We start from the raw sequence: 18,751 nt of genomic DNA on the forward strand, positions 1-18,751 counted from the left end.
AATGGAGCCCCATCCGGAGGATGCAGGCGCATATGAAACCAGCCCTCCTCTGCTCCACAGAAAACCCCCTCTCCACGGAACCGGTCCCTGGTGCCCCAAAGGTTGAGGGCCACTGTTTCACGGCCGTGGGTCCAGGATATCTGTGGAACTGTCTTTCCCCAATGGGATTGGCCTGCCCCACACGTGATGGCAGGAAGGGCCTACTGCAGACCCCCATCAGCCAAGGAATTTTGTCGGGTGGGGACCCCGGAGCAGAGCCTTTTTCTGCCCCGGCCAGAAGCTCCTTTATTAAAAGGCACCGGCTTCTGTGAGCAACAGTTCACTTCACCGGACGTGTGGAAGAGAGCGGCTTTATTTTAAATTCACTCCAGAGGGTTTAACGTCATTGCTCAGAGGATCATGGGTTGCCCTCTTCCCCTCTTTGGAAGAGCTTTATAGCTCCCGCTGCCTTAAGAAAGTTCAAAACATTCTCCAAAATCCATCTCATCCTGGGCACCCTTTTTTTTTTAAACTATTACCATCTGGCAGACGGTACAGAATAATAAAAACAAGGACAAACAGGCTGAAAACAGCTTCTATCCCAGGGCAGTAACTTTATTGAATTCTACTCTGTAGTGCAATGGCATGAATCCGCCAGATGGGTGGGAATCGGGAGTGAGTCCGCCAGGGTGGTTTTCAATTCAGTGTATAGAATGTGAGGGATGTGTGTTTGTGTTTTATTTTCATAGTCATAATGTACACTGAAGATGGTATTTAATTTCGTTGTGTGAGGTAAAAGGACAATAAAAAATATCTTCCATCAGTTCAGACACGTCTCTTTCTTGCTTCGAGAGAGCTGTAAAGCACTGGGAAGTGGTGTGTAAGTCCCAAGTGCTATTGCTAAGTAGTGGCGATCCGTCTCAGGGTCTCTTTCCAGATTCCAGAACACTATAGAAGAGGAGCAGGCAGTTCCAGCAACTTTACAGCCTCTGGACATCGACTCCCAGCAGGGCTGGCTCAGGAATTCTGGGAGTCGAAGTCCACGGGTCATCCAATCGCTCACCCTTGCTAAAGAGCAATTAGCCAAGCATTCATTCCGATGTTGTGTCCCACCCACCTCACCTGAGCTCTGATCATCAGAGACTCAATGCTGGTGGGTTCCACACCAGGGGTCCCCAACCCCCAGACTGCGGCCCAGTACTGAGCCGCAGCCGTTCGGAAGCAGGCCACGGAAGTGACAGGCAAGTGTGCACGCAGCTCCACTTTTGCACGAGTGATCTGCCTGCACGCAGTTCCATTTTTTTAAGGGACGCGCGCGCGGACCGCTTGTGCAAATTGAGCTGCCTGCGCCTGCTCGCCCGGAACTACCCCTTTCTTCCCGCCTCACCATTCCGCAAAGCTGGAAAGTTTGAGGAACGCTGCCCCACACAACCCAAGACCACCTGGTTGAAGGCACACTCTTGCCCACAAATGGCCGAGGACCGAGCGGAGAGCCCACATGAGAAATTTCTCCAGTGGGGTTGACAGGCCTTCAATAACAGAGCCCAGGACTCGCACGGGGTGCTATCTAGTCTTTCATCTTTGCGGTGATAACGGAGGTTGTGGACAGTTGAGTCCTTAAAAAAAAACAACCCAGGATTTTCATCCAACTCTTTTTTTCTCTCTCTTCCTTTCCTCACTAGGGCGTGCCTGCTGACCTCCAAATCTTCACTGAACATATGGTAAGCTCCTGGCCAGAGAGCTCTGTGTGTGTGAGAGAGAGAGAGAGAGGAGGGGGGGGAAAGAGAGAGAAAGAAGGATGTTTGGGGGTTTTCACCTGCAGAACTGGCCGGCTTCCTCTTTCCCTCTTCCCTGATTCAGCAGATTCAGCAGGAGCAGATGGAGTCGGTGATGGACTGGCTGAGCAGTCAACCGAGGGCTGCCCAGCTGGTGGACAAAGACAGCACCTTCATCAACACCCTGGAGTACTACCTGAGCCGCTACCTGAAAGACGTCAAGCAGCACTACGTGAAGGCAGACAAGCGGTGAGGAGGGTGATGGGGCTCCCAGGTGTTCAGCTGGCCACTTGTCGCCCCCTCTTTATTTAGCCCCGATGATGTTGCCTAGTTTGGCAATGAGATGTCCGCAGGAAAACCGCCGAGCTCAAGAGAACGCCAAGGACCCTGCAGGCTAAAACTTGCCCTAAATCACTTTTTTTTTCAGTCCCGTTGTAATTTTTGAACGGCCAATTAAATAAATGGTTGTAAGTCAAGGAATACCTGTATGACTTCCGGGCTAGACAGTGTGTTTTCACTTGGTATAACAGAGGTCTCCAAACTTGGCAACTTTTAAGACTTGTGGACTTTTAACTCTATGCTGGCTAGAGACTTTTGGGAATTGAAGTCCACAAGTCTTAAAGTTGCCAAGTTTGGGGATCCCTGTGGTATAAGGTCGTCCCTGGGTTTTCAATCCGACCTTTAAAAGCCGTAGCTCTTTTCAACGTTCTTGATCTTTCCTTTTATATATATATATGCAGGGATCCTGAATTTGTTTTCTATGACCAGCTGAAGCAAGTAATGAACGCGTATAGGTAAGTGTGGAACAACAATAAAAATGTGTTTTGGAGTTTGACTGGCCCTGGGTCGTTCCTTTAAGACTCGGGGCATAAAAAGCACGTTCTTTTTAAGTTAGCAGGTTTGAGGCAGTCTAGTTCAAAACTTGTCCCTGCATAAACGCACCGTACGGGCTAACTGGAGGTTACAAACAGATAAACAGACAGGAGAGTTTTAGAAGTCTATACCGTGTTTCCCCCAAAATAAGACCCTGTCATATTTTTTTGTCATCAAAAAAAGGCACCGGGTCTTATTTTCTGGGAATGTTACTGACTAACCTCATTTGTGCGTGTCGCCCCCTGGCCTCCTTTTCTCTGTCAGAGGCCTTCAGGAACTTCTTCTTTGGCTAGCAAGGTCGGCAAAGCTTTCCTGAAGGCCTCTGCAGCCAAGAACAGAGTTCTGGATCGATCCAGAGCTTTGTTATCAGCTCCAGCGGCCTTCAAGAAAGCCTTGATGGCTGCAGAAGAAAAGGCAAGTGTCGGGGTATGTGAGGCCTGGCTACAGCTGTCCAAAGATAAGTAGTAGGGCAGCTCCACACACACCCGTCCCCACCCTAGCTTAATTTTTACCCATGCACTCTGGAATGGACAGGATGTTAATTAGGGCTTATTTTGGGGGGTAGGGCTTGTATTGGACGCACATGTAAAAAATAAAGCTAGGACGTATTTTCAGGAAAACAGAGTAGATGTTATTAAACTAGTATGCTGCCCAACTCTCAGTGATTCTGATTTGGCTCACCACCCTCAAAGTTGGCCCTTTCTTTTGGGGATGGTAGCACGCCCGAAGAGGGGAGAGAAGAAAGAGGTCTTCGAGAGGCAGGCATGCAAACAAGCAGCTGACTGGGTGTGAGAACGTGGCTTGTGTCTTTCAGGGTCAAGCCAGCCATCTTCGACCTGCTCCTGGCTCTCTGCATAGCAGCCTACCTTGGCGTGGCATACATCGCTGTCCAGGTGAGTGCCCACACACGGTGGTTTGCTACGGCATTTTTGCTGCACGAAATAAAGGGATGAATGTAGGAATGAGCCCTGCTGGATTAGACTAAAAAGATAAAAGGTTTCCCTTGTCCAGTTATGTCCGACTAGGAAGCGGTGTTCATCTCCATTTCTTAGCCTAAGGGAGCCAGCATTGTCCGAGGATGTTTCCGTGGGTTATGTGTCGGGCATGACTACACACCGAGGTGCATGGGACGCTGTTACCTGAGGCTAAAGACAATCCTCAGTTGCTTTGCAAGCGCAGTGGGCTGCTTCTAAATTTGACATATAAGTACCATTAAATAAATCTTGCTCTAGCATTTTGTTTGGCTCCGGTTACCAATCAGCTGAAAGTAGCCAAGTTTGAAGAAACCCTGTACCCAACTTAGGTAGGGCTCTGCTTTCGCAGTTCCTCTTGTGTCTTTTTAGCACCCCAGTCTCCCTTACAAGCTGGTCCAGAGGTTTACTTTATTAAATTTAATAAATATTTAATACTCTCTTCTTCCTAATATTCCTTGATCGAACACAATAATGCGTGAAGATGACACACGCCAACCTATGCGTTGGTACCTCGGTACTTGGCGTGAATTGGTTCTGGGAGGTGCGATGGATACTAAAAAGGACGAGTCCCAAATAAACCGTGTGGTTAACTACATAACCCATTGTTTCGGCCAGGAAGAACTTTCTGTTTGTTCTCCCAAAGGTGCTTTTTTTTTCAAGAGGCAACTGGACTTTCTGGTTTTTTTTCTTTGAAGACATTTCGCTTCCCACCCAAGAAGCTTCTTCAGCTCTGACTGGATGATGGGAAGATGGGAGGATTTACTCCTTGAAAACCGCTGGTCATTTGCATCCTTTGAGAGAGATGTTGAGGCCACCTGGAGGTTTACTTGTGTCCTCAGGGCCACCTGAGTGATGCAAATGGGTGCGGAGCCTTCGTGGGACTGTGGAAAGCACTGTGTTGTAGACTGGAGATCGATGACGTCGTATCCCTCCCCCTCGGTTGAGAGAGGGCTGTTCAGTTTTGACAGGTGGCCTCAACAACTCTCTTAACAAGGATGCAAATGACCAGCTGCCTGCAAGGCTTATAAATCCTGTTCCCCACCATCCAGTCAGAGCTGAAGAAGCTTCTTGGATGAGAAGCGAGATGTCTTTAAAGAAAAACCAGAAAGTCCACTTGCCTTTTTCCTCTGTTCTTTTTCCTGTGTCAGTGACCTTCCCGGCATGGCTGACTTCCTGTCCGTCCCTCACAGCTGTCCCCGCTCTCCCGACAGCAACGTTTTGAGTACTAAACAAAGGCCGATTATTGGGACAACATTTTAAATTTTAAAAAGCACCCAAATTTGTTGCGTTTTGAAGCAGTCGAGTGCCAAGGTACCAATGTAATGGAAAAAAAATCTAGATGCTGATCCCACATTAACAAGACGTAAACTTTCTTTTTATAATCTCTCATGCTTTGGTGCATCAGCAATTCCTGATTTTGCTTCACACGTGGCCCCGGGGGAATTCTGGGAGTTGAAGTCCCACATGTCTTAACGTTGCCAAGTTTAAAAAAAAAAAAAACCAAAACATTCCCTACGTCGATAGAGCCAGGTGCTTGCTCATTCTGTCTTTCTTTTCTTTTTCTTTTTACTTTAGCATTTCGGCCTCCTTTACAAGCTGGTCCAAAGGGTCTCTCGGAAATCCAAACAGCAATGAAAGCAGAAAAGCCCAGAAATCTTCTCCTGGTGTCGTTTCTTCCTCCGTTGGATCCTGCTTCTCCTCTCCTTCCTGCTCCTCCTCCTCCTCCTCCTCCTCCTCGCCAGGGGCAGGACGCAAAAGCTCAAGATGGTAAACCAATAAAACACAAACAAAAAAAGCACCACCAACCAACAGCCACACTCTTTCTCTCCCATCCTTGCATTTCTGCAAAAGCTCCTTTTCCTTCCCTCTTTTTCCCTGGCACGGAAACTGCCGAGAGACTCGACTCCAAACCAGATCCCATCAAACCTCTGGACACGATTTCTACCCACTACAGATGGAAACCTTCTCCCGGATAAAAATGACTTTTTTTCCTTCCCCCCCCCCCAACAACTTGTTGCTGCTGGTTGAGAAACAACATGTGCCATAATTCTAAGCTGGGGGTGGGTGGGGAGGGACAGGAGTCTGGGGGGTGGGGAGGGCCCCACGCCTGCCTGTCAAAAGAGAACTTGAAAGGGGACGTGGTTGATTTTTTTTTTAAAAAAATGTGCACATGTAAATTAAAACGATTACAAAAAAAAACCACCCTAATATCTGTGAGCTTGCCTGATTTTGACATTTATTTATTCAATTCATTCATTCAGTTCCTGTTTTATTTTGTATAAATAACTAGCTCTATACCTGTGCTTCGCTATGAAACTGTGCGGTCAGGCTTAGTTTGGGGGGGAGGAAAAGAAGTTGGGTGGAATTGTGCCTCTGCCTACCAGCATCTGTCTGTATTCATCTGGCTAGCGTCCTGTCAGTGTGTGAGAGAGTTGGGGGCTGTTTGGAAAGTGAAACAGTATTTGCTGTGTGAGCAAGAAGGAGACAGCAAGGAACCTGGGCATGGCTTAGCTCAACTGTTCTGTACTAAAGCTGCTTGGTGCTCTGAAACTGAACCTCCTCTCCTCTGCTTGTGTTTTGCATTTGGACCAGATTTCTTTTCAGGTGGGGAGGGGGAGTAGAACTCTTTAGCATCAGAGCATGTTAATAATAATAATAATATAGGAAATACTCTTAAATGCTCTGATGGTCATTTAGAAAAATCCTTTCTTGGTGAGCACCTAGAAGCCAAGAGGAACAGACGTGGCAAATTTCAAGTTTGTAAGCTTTACGGTTCTGGAGATTTTGTGACGATGCGTGAGTGGGTCTTTCGCTTTCATATATTCAAGATGGTGAACACACCCAATGTTCCTTCCTTCCTCCTATTTTCCCCACAACAACAACCCTGTGAGGCGGGCTGAGCTAAGTAGAGAAAGTGACTGGCCCAAAGGAACAAGAAGAGAACTGGGACCTATGACCCAGAGAGGTGAGGGGTGTCTGCCAATCAGAATGAGCCTTCTCACAGGGATGGTTTGATATGGGTTTTTCAGGGGTTGGTCTTGATGACCTCAAGGTGTTCTCTCCCAACTATTACATTTTATACACAAAGGTAAAGGAAACCCTTATTTCCCTTCTGTTAGTGAGGTGCCTAGCGTGCACAGGACATGGGAGAAAAGGATTGATTTCATGGAAAGAGGTCGTAGAACAAAAACAACATTTTGGGGGAGTAACTTGGTTTTACCAAAGAATCCTAAATGAAGTGTGTTGTTGCAGGATAAACTTTGAATTGTGGCTTGTAACACCCTGAAGGGATTGTTCAGTCCAGTCACTATTTTGCTCAATCAAATGCCTTTATCTTCATATTCCCCAGTCTTGGAAACTTGCTGGTGTGTGGACTTCAACTCCCAGAATTCCCCAGCCAGCATGCTGGCTGGGGAATTCTGGGAGTTGAAGTCCACACATCAAGCTGTTAAAAGTTGGGAAACAGGTAGATTTTGACTGTCATTTAGCTCATTTAGTGACTGTTTGAAAGTTACAACAGCACTGAAAAAAGAAGACTTATGACCATTTTTCACACTTATGACCATTCCAGTATCCCCCTAGTCATGTGATTTACGTTTGGGTGCTGGGCAACTGACTCATAAGTTATGACCATTACAGTGTCCCAGGATCACATGATCCCCTTTGGCAAACTTCTAACAAGCAACGTCAATGGAGAAGCCAGATTCACTTAACGACCATGTGACTTAAGAACTGCAGTGATTCACTTAATAAATCTGGTGAGAAAAGCCCTCAAATGGAGCAAGACTCACTTAGCAACGTAAATTTTGGGCTCAGTTGTGGTTGTAAGTTGAGGGCTTCCTGTATGAAGGACGAAAGCATACCAGTAATCCTTGGCTTACAACCCACGTTCCTTCAGCAGCCATTCCAAGTTACCGTGGCACTGAAAAACGATGACTTACAACCGGTCCTCGCACTTACAACCGTCATAGCATCTCCACAGTTACTTGGTCAAAATCTAGGTCCCTGACAACCTACATGAATTTATGGCAGTCACAGCATCATGGGATTGCCATTTGCAATCTCCCCCAGCCAGTGCCTGACAAGCAAAGTGAACGGGGGATAACATAATCAGAGTTGGAAGGGACCTTATAGGTCATCTAGTCTAACCCCCCGCTCAAGCAGGAGACCCTACACCATTTCTGACAAATGGCAGTCCAGTCTCTTCTTGAAAGTCTCAAGGGATGGCGCTCCCACAACTTCCGAGGGCAATTTCCATGGATTGATTGTTCTCACTGTCAGAAAGTTTCTCCTTGTTTCCAGGTTAAATCTCTCCTTGTTCAGTTTCCATCCATTGTTCCTTGTCTGGCCTTCGGGTGCCTTAGAAAATAGCTTGACCCCTTCCCTCCTCTCTGTGGCAGCCCCTCAAATATTGGAAGGCTGCTATCCTGTCTCCCCTGGTCCTTCTCTTCCCTAGACTAGCCAGGTCCAGTTCCTGCAACCATTCATGGTATGTTTTAGCCTCCAGTCCCCTAATCATCCTGGTTGCTCTTCTCTGCACTTTTTCTAGAGTCTCAACATCTTTTTTATAGTGTGGTGACCAAAACCAGATGCAGTATTCCAAGTGTGGCCTTACTAAGGCTTTATAGAGTGGTATTAGTCCCTCCCTTGATCTCGATTGTATCCCCCTGTTAATGCAATTTAGGATTGCATTGGCTTTTTTGGCTGCTGCTGCACATGGCTGGCTCCTATTTAGCTGGTTGTCCACTAAGACTCCAAGATCCCTCTCACAGTTCCTGCTATTGAGCCTGGGGGAAGCTGGATTCTCTTAATGACCATGGGATTCACTGAACAGCTGCAAGGGTCTGCCTAACAGTTGGAACCAAAAAGGTTGTAAAATCAAGACATGGCGTATTTAAAACATGCTTAATAATGAAAACTCTGGTCCTGATTGCGTCTGTAAGATGAGGATTGCCTATTAATTCTTTTAACCTGTGGCTAACAAGCAGTGGAATCTTGGTTATAAATGCAGGTGGTCCTCGACTTACGACCAACAATTGGAGCTGAACATTTATGTTGCGAGAATGCATTGCGTTTTGTCCCATTTTACAACCTTTGGGGGCACGTTTGTTAAGTGAACCGCGGCAGCTGTTAAATTAATAACACGGTCGTTAAGTGAATCTGGCTTTCCCCCCCCATTGACTGCTCATCCAAAGGTCCCAAAAGGAGATCACGTGATTCTGGGACACTCTGCAAACTGTCATAAGTATGAACCTGTTGCTAAGCGTCCGAATTTTGATCACATGATTATGCGGATGCTGCAAAACAAAAAAACAAAAAACTGGTCCTAAGTAGCTTTTTTCAGTACCGTTATAACTTTGAACGGTCACTAAATGAACTGTTGTAAGTCGAGGACTGCCTGTATTTCACCAGTTTTGCTGCATCTGTCAACTCAGAAAATATTCCTATGCCTGTTTTAGTAGTTGCCATAAAAAAGGGAGGGGGAGGAAGGAAATGTGGAAGAGGAGTTGCAGCAGTTTGGAAGCGAAAGTACATTCCAACTCTTCTCTTTAAAAGATTGTAACTAAACTACCAGAGCTTTTGCCCACAAATATATTTAATTGGAGAATGTGATTGATGACACCCAGCCTGTGAAGGGGCTCAATTGGAAAATCTGATTGACGACACACCCAGAGAGGAGGGGGGAAACAGGGCCACAGGGGACTGTAAATGACGTGTGCCAGAGTTGGCTTCATACAGGGCAGGGCCAGTATGTTGCCTCTAATAAATCCTTTGAAGTTTTTTGAAGTTTGGCTCGAGAATCATGATTTATTTAGGGTGATTGCTGGAATCCTGACACCATCCTTATTACAACACATTCAAAATACTTGGGAGTGCAATTTTCCTATTGCTGGGTGAAAACAAATTTGGCACCATACCTATTTTGGGATTTCAATTCTGTCCGAGTGTTGAATATTCAAGCATTACCTTTGTTATGTAGCATATATTTGTATTTTTTTGTGCTAATTTATTGGCTGTGTGATAACGTTAAATAAATAGCAGCCGTTTCCCGCAAACGGTATGTGCTAAGAGAGAGAAAGAGAAATGGCTTTTCAGCAAAAATGCACACCCTGCTCCTAAGAAGAACATAGGATTATAATTTCTCCCTTTGTCTCCCCACGCTTCCCATTATACAGTTAGTCCTTGACTTACAACCGCTGGTTTTCCCATCATTCAAAGTTACAATGGCACTGGAAAAAAGCGACTCAGTCGATTGGTAACTGACTCATATTTATGATGGCTGTAGTGTCCTGGGGGTGTGTGGTCCCCTTTTGTGACCTTCTGACAAGCCAAAACAATGAAGCCAAATTCACTTAACAAACATGTTTCTAACTTAACTGCTGTGATTCTGTGGCAAGAAACACTCTTAAAATTGTGTGTGTGTGGCGGGGTGGTGGTGTTGTATTCACTTAACAACTGTCTTGCTTAGCAATGGAAATTTTGGCCTTAATTGTGGTCGTAAGTTGAGGGCTACCTATGTATGCATAATTATGTCCCTAGCACACACAGCTGTTCTGACTCAAACCTTGTTCCAGGGAAACAAACACGAAACAGAGGTTAACAGCGAAACCTTTTAATGATTCTTTACGAATTCTGTTCCTTCATGGTTAAAAGGCTGTTTCAAATTAATTATCTCTGATAAGAATGAGTCTTGCCAAGGTGGTGCAAGGCTGCCAAGAACATTAAAGTTACTAAGAAATATTTCAAATACAAAAAGTCTCCAAACACCAACCAAGATATTCCGAACATCCACAAGGCTTGAGTGCAAAAACTTCTTTGCTTCCTGCAAAGAACTCCGGTTTCTCAGCTGGCTTTTATCTCCTCAGGGAGGGTCCATTACTTGCAGCCTTACTCCTGAGTCACCCATGCTGCTGCAGCTGCTCTTTCCTACCAGCAGCCCTGCGCGCACACACACTGGGCACAGGCTCCTCGGGGGCCTCTTCCTCACTGCTGCCAGCCTCCACAATCTCCAAAAGCAGCGTCCCACTCCCTGATGGTCCTGGCCCCATCCCCACGTCACACGCAGGCCCCTCATCTGAGTCCTCGCTCTCCGAGACCTCAGCCGTCTGCCCCTGCTTCCGACGAACCACAACAGCAGCTCAGTAACATCTGAATTGCAGAAGCTATTTTGTTACATTATTTTATTTTATATTTTATTTTTCTGCCTGTATCATTATCATAAAAAATTCAACGTGGCGAACATATTCTTTCCTCCTCCTATTATCCCCCACAACAACAACCCTGTGAGGTGGGTTGGGTTGAGAGGAAGGAACTTGACCAAAGTAATCCAACTGGCTTTTGGGCCTAAAGTGGGACTAGAACTCCCAGCCTCCTAGTGATTGGCCTAGAGCAGGGATGTCGAACTGGATTTCTTCGAGGGGCATGAGGGGAACTGCACGTGGCCTCCCTGTGCCTCATTTTCACCCTCCGTGGCCTCCTGCAGCACTCTGGCGGCCATTTTCGGCCCTGTTTTTGGCCTGTTTTTTTCAGGGTGTTTTTCAGCTTGTTTTCGTTGGCCCATTTTCAGGCCACTTTCAGGCTGTTTTTGGGCCTGCTTTCTGCTGGCAGAGTGCTGCAGGAGGCCATGGATGGTGAAAACAAGGCACGGGTGCCCCACACGCAGCCTGTTTTTGCTGCCAGAGCAGTGGTGGGATTCAAATAATTTAACAACTGGCTCTCCGCCCGAATGATTTCTTCCAACAACCAGTTCACCAAACTGCTCAGCAAGTTAACAAGCGGTTCTTCTGAACTGGTGCGAACCGGCTGAATCCCACCACTGGGACAGAGGCACCACAAGCCGGTATTTTCATATTTCCAGGCCGGCCCTGTGGGCCAGATTTAAGCACCCTGAAGGCTGGATCCGACATGGAGGCCGTGAGTTTGACACTCCTGCCCTAGAGTTAACCAACCATCTTTCATGGCTAAGGCGGAACTGAAATTCACTGTCTCCTGTGTCTGGCCCAAAAATCACCCAGGTGCCTTTTATGCCTGAAGTGGAACTAGAACTCTCTGTCTCCTGGTGATTGGACTAGAGTTACCCAATCATCTTTCATGGCTAAGGCAGAACTTCAATTCACAGTCTCCTGTGACTGGCCCAAAAGTCACCCAACTGGCTTTCATGCCTCAGGTAGAACTAGAACTCTCTGTCTCCTGGTGATTGGACTAGAGTTACCCAACCATCTTTCATGGCTAAGGGGGAACTTGAATTCACTGTCTCCTGTGACTGGCCCAAAAGTCACCCAACTGGCTTTCATGCCTGAAGTGGAACTAGAACTCTCTGTCTCCTGGTGACTGGACTAGAGTTAGCCAATCATCTTTCATGGCTAAGGCGGAACTTAAATTCGCTGTCTCCTGTGACTGGCCCAAAAGTCACCCAACTGCCTTTTATGCCTCAGGTCGAACTAGATTTCTCTGTCTCCTGGTGATTGGACTAGAGTTACCCAACCATCTTTCATGGCTAAGGCGGAACTTACATTCACTGTCTCCTGTAACTGGCCCAAAAGTCACCCAACTGCCTTTTATGCCTCAGGTCGAACTAGATTTCTCTGTCTCCTGGTGATTGGACTAGAGTTACCCAACCATCTTTCATGGCTAAGGCAGAACTTGAATTCTCTGTCTCCTGTGACTGGCACAAAAGTCACCCAGCTGCCTTTATGCCTGAAGTGGAACTAGAACTCTCTGTCTCCTGGTGATTGGACTAGAGTTACCCAACCATCTTTCATGGCTAAGGCGGAACTTGAATTCACTGTCTCCTGTGACTGGCCCAAAAGTCACCCAACTGGCTTTCATGCCTGAAGTGGAACTAGAACTCTCTGTCTCCTGGTGACTGGACTAGAGTTAGCCAATCATCTTTCATGGCTAAGGCGGAACTTACATTCACTGTCTCCTGTGACTGGCCCAAAAGTCACCCAACTGCCTTTATGCCTCAGGTCGAACTAGAACTCTCTGTCTCCTGGTGATTGGACTAGAGTTACCCAACCATCTTTCATGGCTAAGGCAGAACTTGAATTCTCTGTCTCCTGTGACTGGCACAAAAGTCACCCAGCTGCCTTTTATGCCTGAAGTGGAACTAGAACTCTCTGTCTCCTGGTGATTAGACTAGAGTTACCCAACCATCTTTCATGGCTAAGGCGGAACTTACATTCACTGTCTCCTGTAACTGGCCCAAAAGTCACCCAACTGCCTTTTATGCCTCAGGTCGAACTAGATTTCTCTGTCTCCTGGTGATTGGACTAGAGTTACCCAACCATCTTTCATGGCTAAGGCAGAACTTGAATTCTCTGTCTCCTGTGACTGGCACAAAAGTCACCCAGCTGCCTTTTATGCCTGAAGTGGAACTAGAACTCTCTGTCTCCTGGTGATTGGACTAGAGTTACCCAACCATCTTTCATGGCTAAGGCGGAACTTGAATTCACTGTCTCCTGTGACTGGCCCAAAAGTCACCCAACTGGCTTTCATGCCTGAAGTGGAACTAGAACTCTCTGTCTCCTGGTGACTGGACTAGAGTTAGCCAATCATCTTTCATGGCTAAGGCGGAACTTACATTCACTGTCTCCTGTGACTGGCCCAAAAGTCACCCAACTGCCTTTTATGCCTCAGGTCGAACTAGAACTCTCTGTCTCCTGGTGATTGGACTAGAGTTACCCAACCATCTTTCATGGCTAAGGCAGAACTTGAATTCTCTGTCTCCTGTGACTGGCACAAAAGTCACCCAGCTGCCTTTTATGCCTGAAGTGGAACTAGAACTCTCTGTCTCCTGGTGATTAGACTAGAGTTACCCAACCATCTTTCATGGCTAAGGCAGAACTTGAATTCTCTGTCTCCTGTGACTGGCACAAAAGTCACCCAGGTGCCTTTTATGCCTGAAGTGGAACTAGAACTCTCTGTCTCCTGGTGACTGGACTAGAGTTACCCAATCATCTTTCATTGGCTAAGGTGGAACTTAAATTCACTGTCTCCTGTGACTGGCCCAAAAGTCACCCAACTGGCTTTCATGCCTGAAGTGGAACTAGAACTCTCTGTCTCCTGGTGATTGGACTAGAGTTACCCAATCATCTTTCAAGGCTAAGGCAGAACTTGAATTCTCTGTCTCCTGTGACTGGCACAAAAGTCACCCAGCTGCCTTTATGCCTGAAGTGGAACTAGAACTCTCTGTCTCCTGGTGATTAGACTAGAGTTACCCAACCATCTTTCATGGCTAAGGCAGAACTTGAATTCTCTGTCTCCTGTGACTGGCACAAAAGTCACCCAGGTGCCTTTTATGCCTGAAGTGGAACTAGAACTCTCTGTCTCCTGGTGATTAGACTAGAGTTACCCAATCATCTTTCATTGGCTAAGGTGGAACATAAATTCACTGTCTCCTGTAACTGGCCCAAAAGTCACCCAACTGCCTTTTATGCCTCAGGTCGAACTAGAACTCTCTGTCTCCTGGTGATTGGACTAGAGTTACCCAACCATCTTTCATGGCTAAGGCAGAACTTGAATTCTCTGTCTCCTGTGACTGGCACAAAAGTCACCCAGCTGCCTTTATGCCTGAAGTGGAACTAGAACTCTCTGTCTCCTGGTGATTGGACTAGAGTTACCCAACCATCTTTCATGGCTAAGGCGGAACTTGAATTCACTGTCTCCTGTGACTGGCCCAAAAGTCACCCAGCTGCCTTTTATGCCTGAAGTGGAACTAGAACTCTCTGTCTCCTGGTGACTGGACTAGAGTTAGCCAATCATCTTTCATGGCTAAGGCGGAACTTGAATTCTCTGTCTCCTGTGACTGGCACAAAAGTCACCCAGCTGCCTTTTATGCCTGAAGTGGAACTAGAACTCTCTGTCTCCTGGTGATTGGACTAGAGTTACCCAATCATCTTTCATGGCTAAGGCGGAACTTGAATTCTCTGTCTCCTGTGACTGGCACAAAAGTCACCCAGCTGCCTTTATGCCTGAAGTGGAACTAGAACTCTCTGTCTCCTGGTGATTGGACTAGAGTTACCCAACCATCTTTCATGGCTAAGGCGGAACTTGAATTCACTGTCTCCTGTGACTGGCACAAAAGTCACCCAGGTGCCTTTATGCCTGAAGTGGAACTAGAACTCTCTGTCTCCTGGTGACTGGACTAGAGTTAGCCAATCATCTTTCATGGCTAAGGCGGAACTTACATTCACTGTCTCCTGTGACTGGCCCAAAAGTCACCCAACTGCCTTTTATGCCTCAGGTCGAACTAGAACTCTCTGTCTCCTGGTGATTGGACTAGAGTTACCCAACCATCTTTCATGGCTAAGGCAGAACTTAAATTCTGTCTCCTGTGACTGGCACAAAAGTCACCCAACTGGCTTTCATGCCTGAAGTGGAACTAGAACTCTCTGTCTCCTGGTGATTAGACTAGAGTTACCCAACCATCTTTCATGGCTAAGGCAGAACTTGAATTCTCTGTCTCTGTGACTGGCACAAAAGTCACCCAGCTGCCTTTTATGCCTGAAGTGGAACTAGAACTCTCTGTCTCCTGGTGATTAGACTAGAGTTACCCAACCAAATTTCATGGCTAAGTCAGAACTTGAATTCTCTGTCTCCTGTGACTGGCACAAAAAGTCACCCAGCTGCCTTTATGCCTGAAGTGGAACTAGAACTCTCTGTCTCCTGGTGACTGGACTAGAGTTACCCAACCATCTTTCATGGCTAAGGCAGAACTTGAATTCTCTGTCTCCTGTGACTGGCACAAAAGTCACCCAGGTGCCTTTATGCCTGAAGTGGAACTAGAACTCTCTGTCTCCTGGTGACTGGACCAGAGTTACCCAATCATCTTTCATTGGCTAAGGTGGAACTTAAATTCACTGTCTCCTGTGACTGGCCCAAAAGTCACCCAACTGGCTTTCATGCCTGAAGTGGAACTAGAACTCTCTGTCTCCTGGTGACTGGACTAGAGTTACCCAATCATCTTTCATTGGCTAAGGTGGAACTTAAATTCACTGTCTCCTGTGACTGGCCCAAAAGTCACCCAACTGGCTTTCATGCCTGAAGTGGAACTAGAACTCTCTGTCTCCTGGTGACTGGACTAGAGTTACCCAATCATCTTTCATTGGCTAAGGTGGAACTTAAATTCACTGTCTCCTGTGACTGGCCCAAAAGTCACCCAACTGGCTTTCATGCCTGAAGTGGAACTAGAACTCTCTGTCTCCTGGTGATTAGACTAGAGTTACCCAACCATCTTTCATGGCTAAGTCAGAACTTGAATTCTCTGTCTCCTGTGACTGGCACAAAGTCACCCAGCTGCCTTTTATGCCTGAAGTGGAACTAGAACTCTCTGTCTCCTGGTGATTGACTAGAGTTACCCAACCATCTTTCATGGCTAAGGCAGAACTTGAATTCTCTGTCTTCTGTGACTGGCACAAAAGTCACCCAGGTGCCTTTTATGCCTCAGGTCGAACTAGATCTCTCTGTCTCCTGGTGATTGGACTAGAGTTACCCAACCATCTTTCATGGCTAAGGCAGAACTTGAATTCTCTGTCTCCTGTGACTGGCACAAAAGTCACCCAGCTGCCTTTATGCCTGAAGTGGAACTAGAACTCTCTGTCTCCTGGTGATTGGACTAGAGTTACCCAACCATCTTTCATGGCTAAGGCGGAACTTGAATTCACTGTCTCCTGTGACTGGCCCAAAAGTCACCCAACTGGCTTTCATGCCTGAAGTGGAACTAGAACTCTCTGTCTCCTGGTGACTGGACTAGAGTTAGCCAATCATCTTTCATGGCTAAGGCGGAACTTACATTCACTGTCTCCTGTGACTGGCCCAAAAGTCACCCAACTGGCTTTCATGCCTGAAGTGGAACTAGAACTCTCTGTCTCCTGGTGATTAGACTAGAGTTACCCAACCATCTTTCATGGCTAAGGCAGAACTTGAATTCTCTGTCTCCTGTGACTGGCACAAAAGTCACCCAGCTGCCTTTATGCCTGAAGTGGAACTAGACCTCTGTGTCTCCTGGTGATTAGACTAGAGTTACCCAACCATCTTTCATGGCTAAGGCAGAACTTGAATTCTCTGTCTCCTGTGACTGGCACAAAGTCACCCAGCTGCCTTTTATGCCTGAAGTGGAACTAGACCTCTGTGTCTCCTGGTGATTAGACTAGAGTTACCCAACCATCTTTCATGGCTAAGGCAGAACTTGAATTCTCTGTCTCCTGTGACTGGCACAAAAGTCACCCAGGTGCCTTTTATGCCTGAAGTGGAACTAGAACTCTCTGTCTCCTGGTGATTAGACTAGAGTTACCCAATCATCTTTCATTGGCTAAGGTGGAACATAAATTCACTGTCTCTGTAACTGGCCCAAAAGTCACCCAACTGCCTTTTATGCCTCAGGTCGAACTAGATCTCTCTGTCTCCTGGTGATTGGACTAGAGTTACCCAACCATCTTTCATGGCTAAGGCAGAACTTGAATTCTCTGTCTCCTGGTGACTGGACTAAAGTCACCCAGCTGCCTTTTATGCCTGAAGTGGAACTAGAACTCTCTGTCTCCTGGTGATTGGACTAGAGTTACCCAACCATCTTTCATGGCTAAGGCGGAACTTGAATTCACTGTCTCCTGTGACTGGCCCAAAAGTCACCCAACTGGCTTTCATGCCTGAAGTGGAACTAGAACTCTCTGTCTCCTGGTGACTGGACTAGAGTTAGCCAATCATCTTTCATGGCTAAGGCGGAACTTACATTCACTGTCTCCTGTGACTGGCCCAAAAGTCACCCAACTGCCTTTTATGCCTCAGGTCGAACTAGAACTCTCTGTCTCCTGGTGATTGGACTAGAGTTACCCAACCATCTTTCATGGCTAAGGCAGAACTTGAATTCTCTGTCTCCTGTGACTGGCCCAAAAGTCACCCAACTGGCTTTCATGACTGAAGTGGAACTAGAACTCTCTGTCTCCTGGTGACTGGACTAGAGTTAGCCAATCATCTTTCATGGCTAAGGCGGAACTTACATTCACTGTCTCCTGTGACTGGCCCAAAAGTCACCCAACTGCCTTTATGCCTCAGGTCGAACTAGAACTCTCTGTCTCCTGGTGATTGGACTAGAGTTACCCAACCATCTTTCATGGCTAAGGCGGAACTTGAATTCACTGTCTCCTGTGACTGGCCCAAAAGTCACCCAACTGGCTTTCATGCCTGAAGTGGAACTAGAACTCTCTGTCTCCTGGTGATTGGACTAGAGTTACCCAACCATCTTTCATGGCTAAGGCAGAACTTGAATTCTCTGTCTCCTGTGACTGGCACAAAAGTCACCCAGCTGCCTTTTATGCCTGAAGTGGAACTAGAACTCTCTGTCTCCTGGTGACTGGACTAGAGTTACCCAACCATCTTTCATGGCTAAGGCAGAACTTGAATTCTCTGTCTCTCTGTGACTGGCACAAAAGTCACCCAGGTGCCTTTTATGCCTGAAGTGGAACTAGAACTCTCTGTCTCCTGGTGATTGGACTAGAGTTACCCAATCATCTTTCATTGGCTAAGGTGGAACTTAAATTCACTGTCTCCTGTGACTGGCCCAAAAGTCACCCAACTGTTTTCATGCGTGAAGTGGAACTAGAACTCTCTGTCTCCTGGTGATTGGACTAGAGTTACCCAATCATCTTTCATTGGCTAAGGTGGAACTTAAATTCACTGTCTCCTGTGACTGGCCCAAAAGTCACCCAACTGGCTTTCATGCCTGAAGTGGAACTAGAACTCTCTGTCTCCTGGTGATTGGACTAGAGTTACCCAATCATCTTTCAAGGCTAAGGCGGAACTTACATTCACTGTCTCCTGTGACTGGCCCAAAAGTCACCCAACTGGCTTTCATGCGTGAAGTGGAACTAGAACTCTCTGTCTCCTGGTGACTGGACTAGAGTTAGCCAATCATCTTTCATGGCTAAGGCGGATCTTAAATTCACTGTCTCCTGTGACTGGCACAAAAGTCACCCAACTGGCTTTCATGCCTCAGGTAGAACTAGAACTCTCTGTCTCCTGGTGACTGGACTAGAGTTACCCAATCATCTTTCATGGCTAAGGCGGAACTTACATTCACTGTCTCCTGTGACTGGCACAAAAGTCACCCAACTGGCTTTCATGCCTCAGGTAGAACTAGAACTCTCTGTCTCC

General features: G+C 46.8%; 1 protein-coding gene and 1 long non-coding RNA gene across 5 annotated transcripts in view; one reads left to right on the forward strand and one right to left on the reverse strand.

The window, feature by feature from the left end:
• The window catches only part of NCLN (nicalin), a 38,817-nt gene extending 33,522 nt beyond the window's left edge, over positions 1 to 5,295 (forward strand). For 2 of the 4 annotated variants that reach the window (XM_087952740.1, XM_087952742.1), the window contains exons 11-15: positions 1,662 to 1,700; positions 1,840 to 2,003; positions 2,495 to 2,548; positions 3,442 to 3,520; positions 5,177 to 5,295. In XM_087952740.1, coding sequence (XP_087808866.1) covers positions 1,662 to 1,700; positions 1,840 to 2,003; positions 2,495 to 2,548; positions 3,442 to 3,520; positions 5,177 to 5,236 — 396 coding nt within the window. In that variant the 3' untranslated portion in view covers positions 5,237 to 5,295. The remainder of the gene's footprint in view (positions 1 to 1,661; positions 1,701 to 1,839; positions 2,004 to 2,494; positions 2,549 to 3,441; positions 3,521 to 5,176) is intronic. The other 2 variants (XM_087952741.1, XM_087952743.1) reach the window with 1 other exon arrangement.
• Positions 5,272 to 5,458, reverse strand: LOC148133552 (uncharacterized). Its single transcript, XR_015746973.1, has 2 exons — positions 5,353 to 5,458; positions 5,272 to 5,317 (listed from the first exon to the last, which is right to left on the reverse strand). It is a non-coding gene; the product is annotated as an uncharacterized LOC148133552 (long non-coding RNA).
• Between the last annotated feature and the right edge of the window lie 13,293 nt (positions 5,459 to 18,751).

This window comes from Notechis scutatus, chromosome 1, assembly GCF_049901735.1.
Source record: "Notechis scutatus isolate UNSWTSFEM ecotype Mainland chromosome 1, rNotScu1.2, whole genome shotgun sequence".
In the NCBI taxonomy this organism is placed as follows: domain Eukaryota; kingdom Metazoa; phylum Chordata; class Lepidosauria; order Squamata; family Elapidae; genus Notechis; species Notechis scutatus.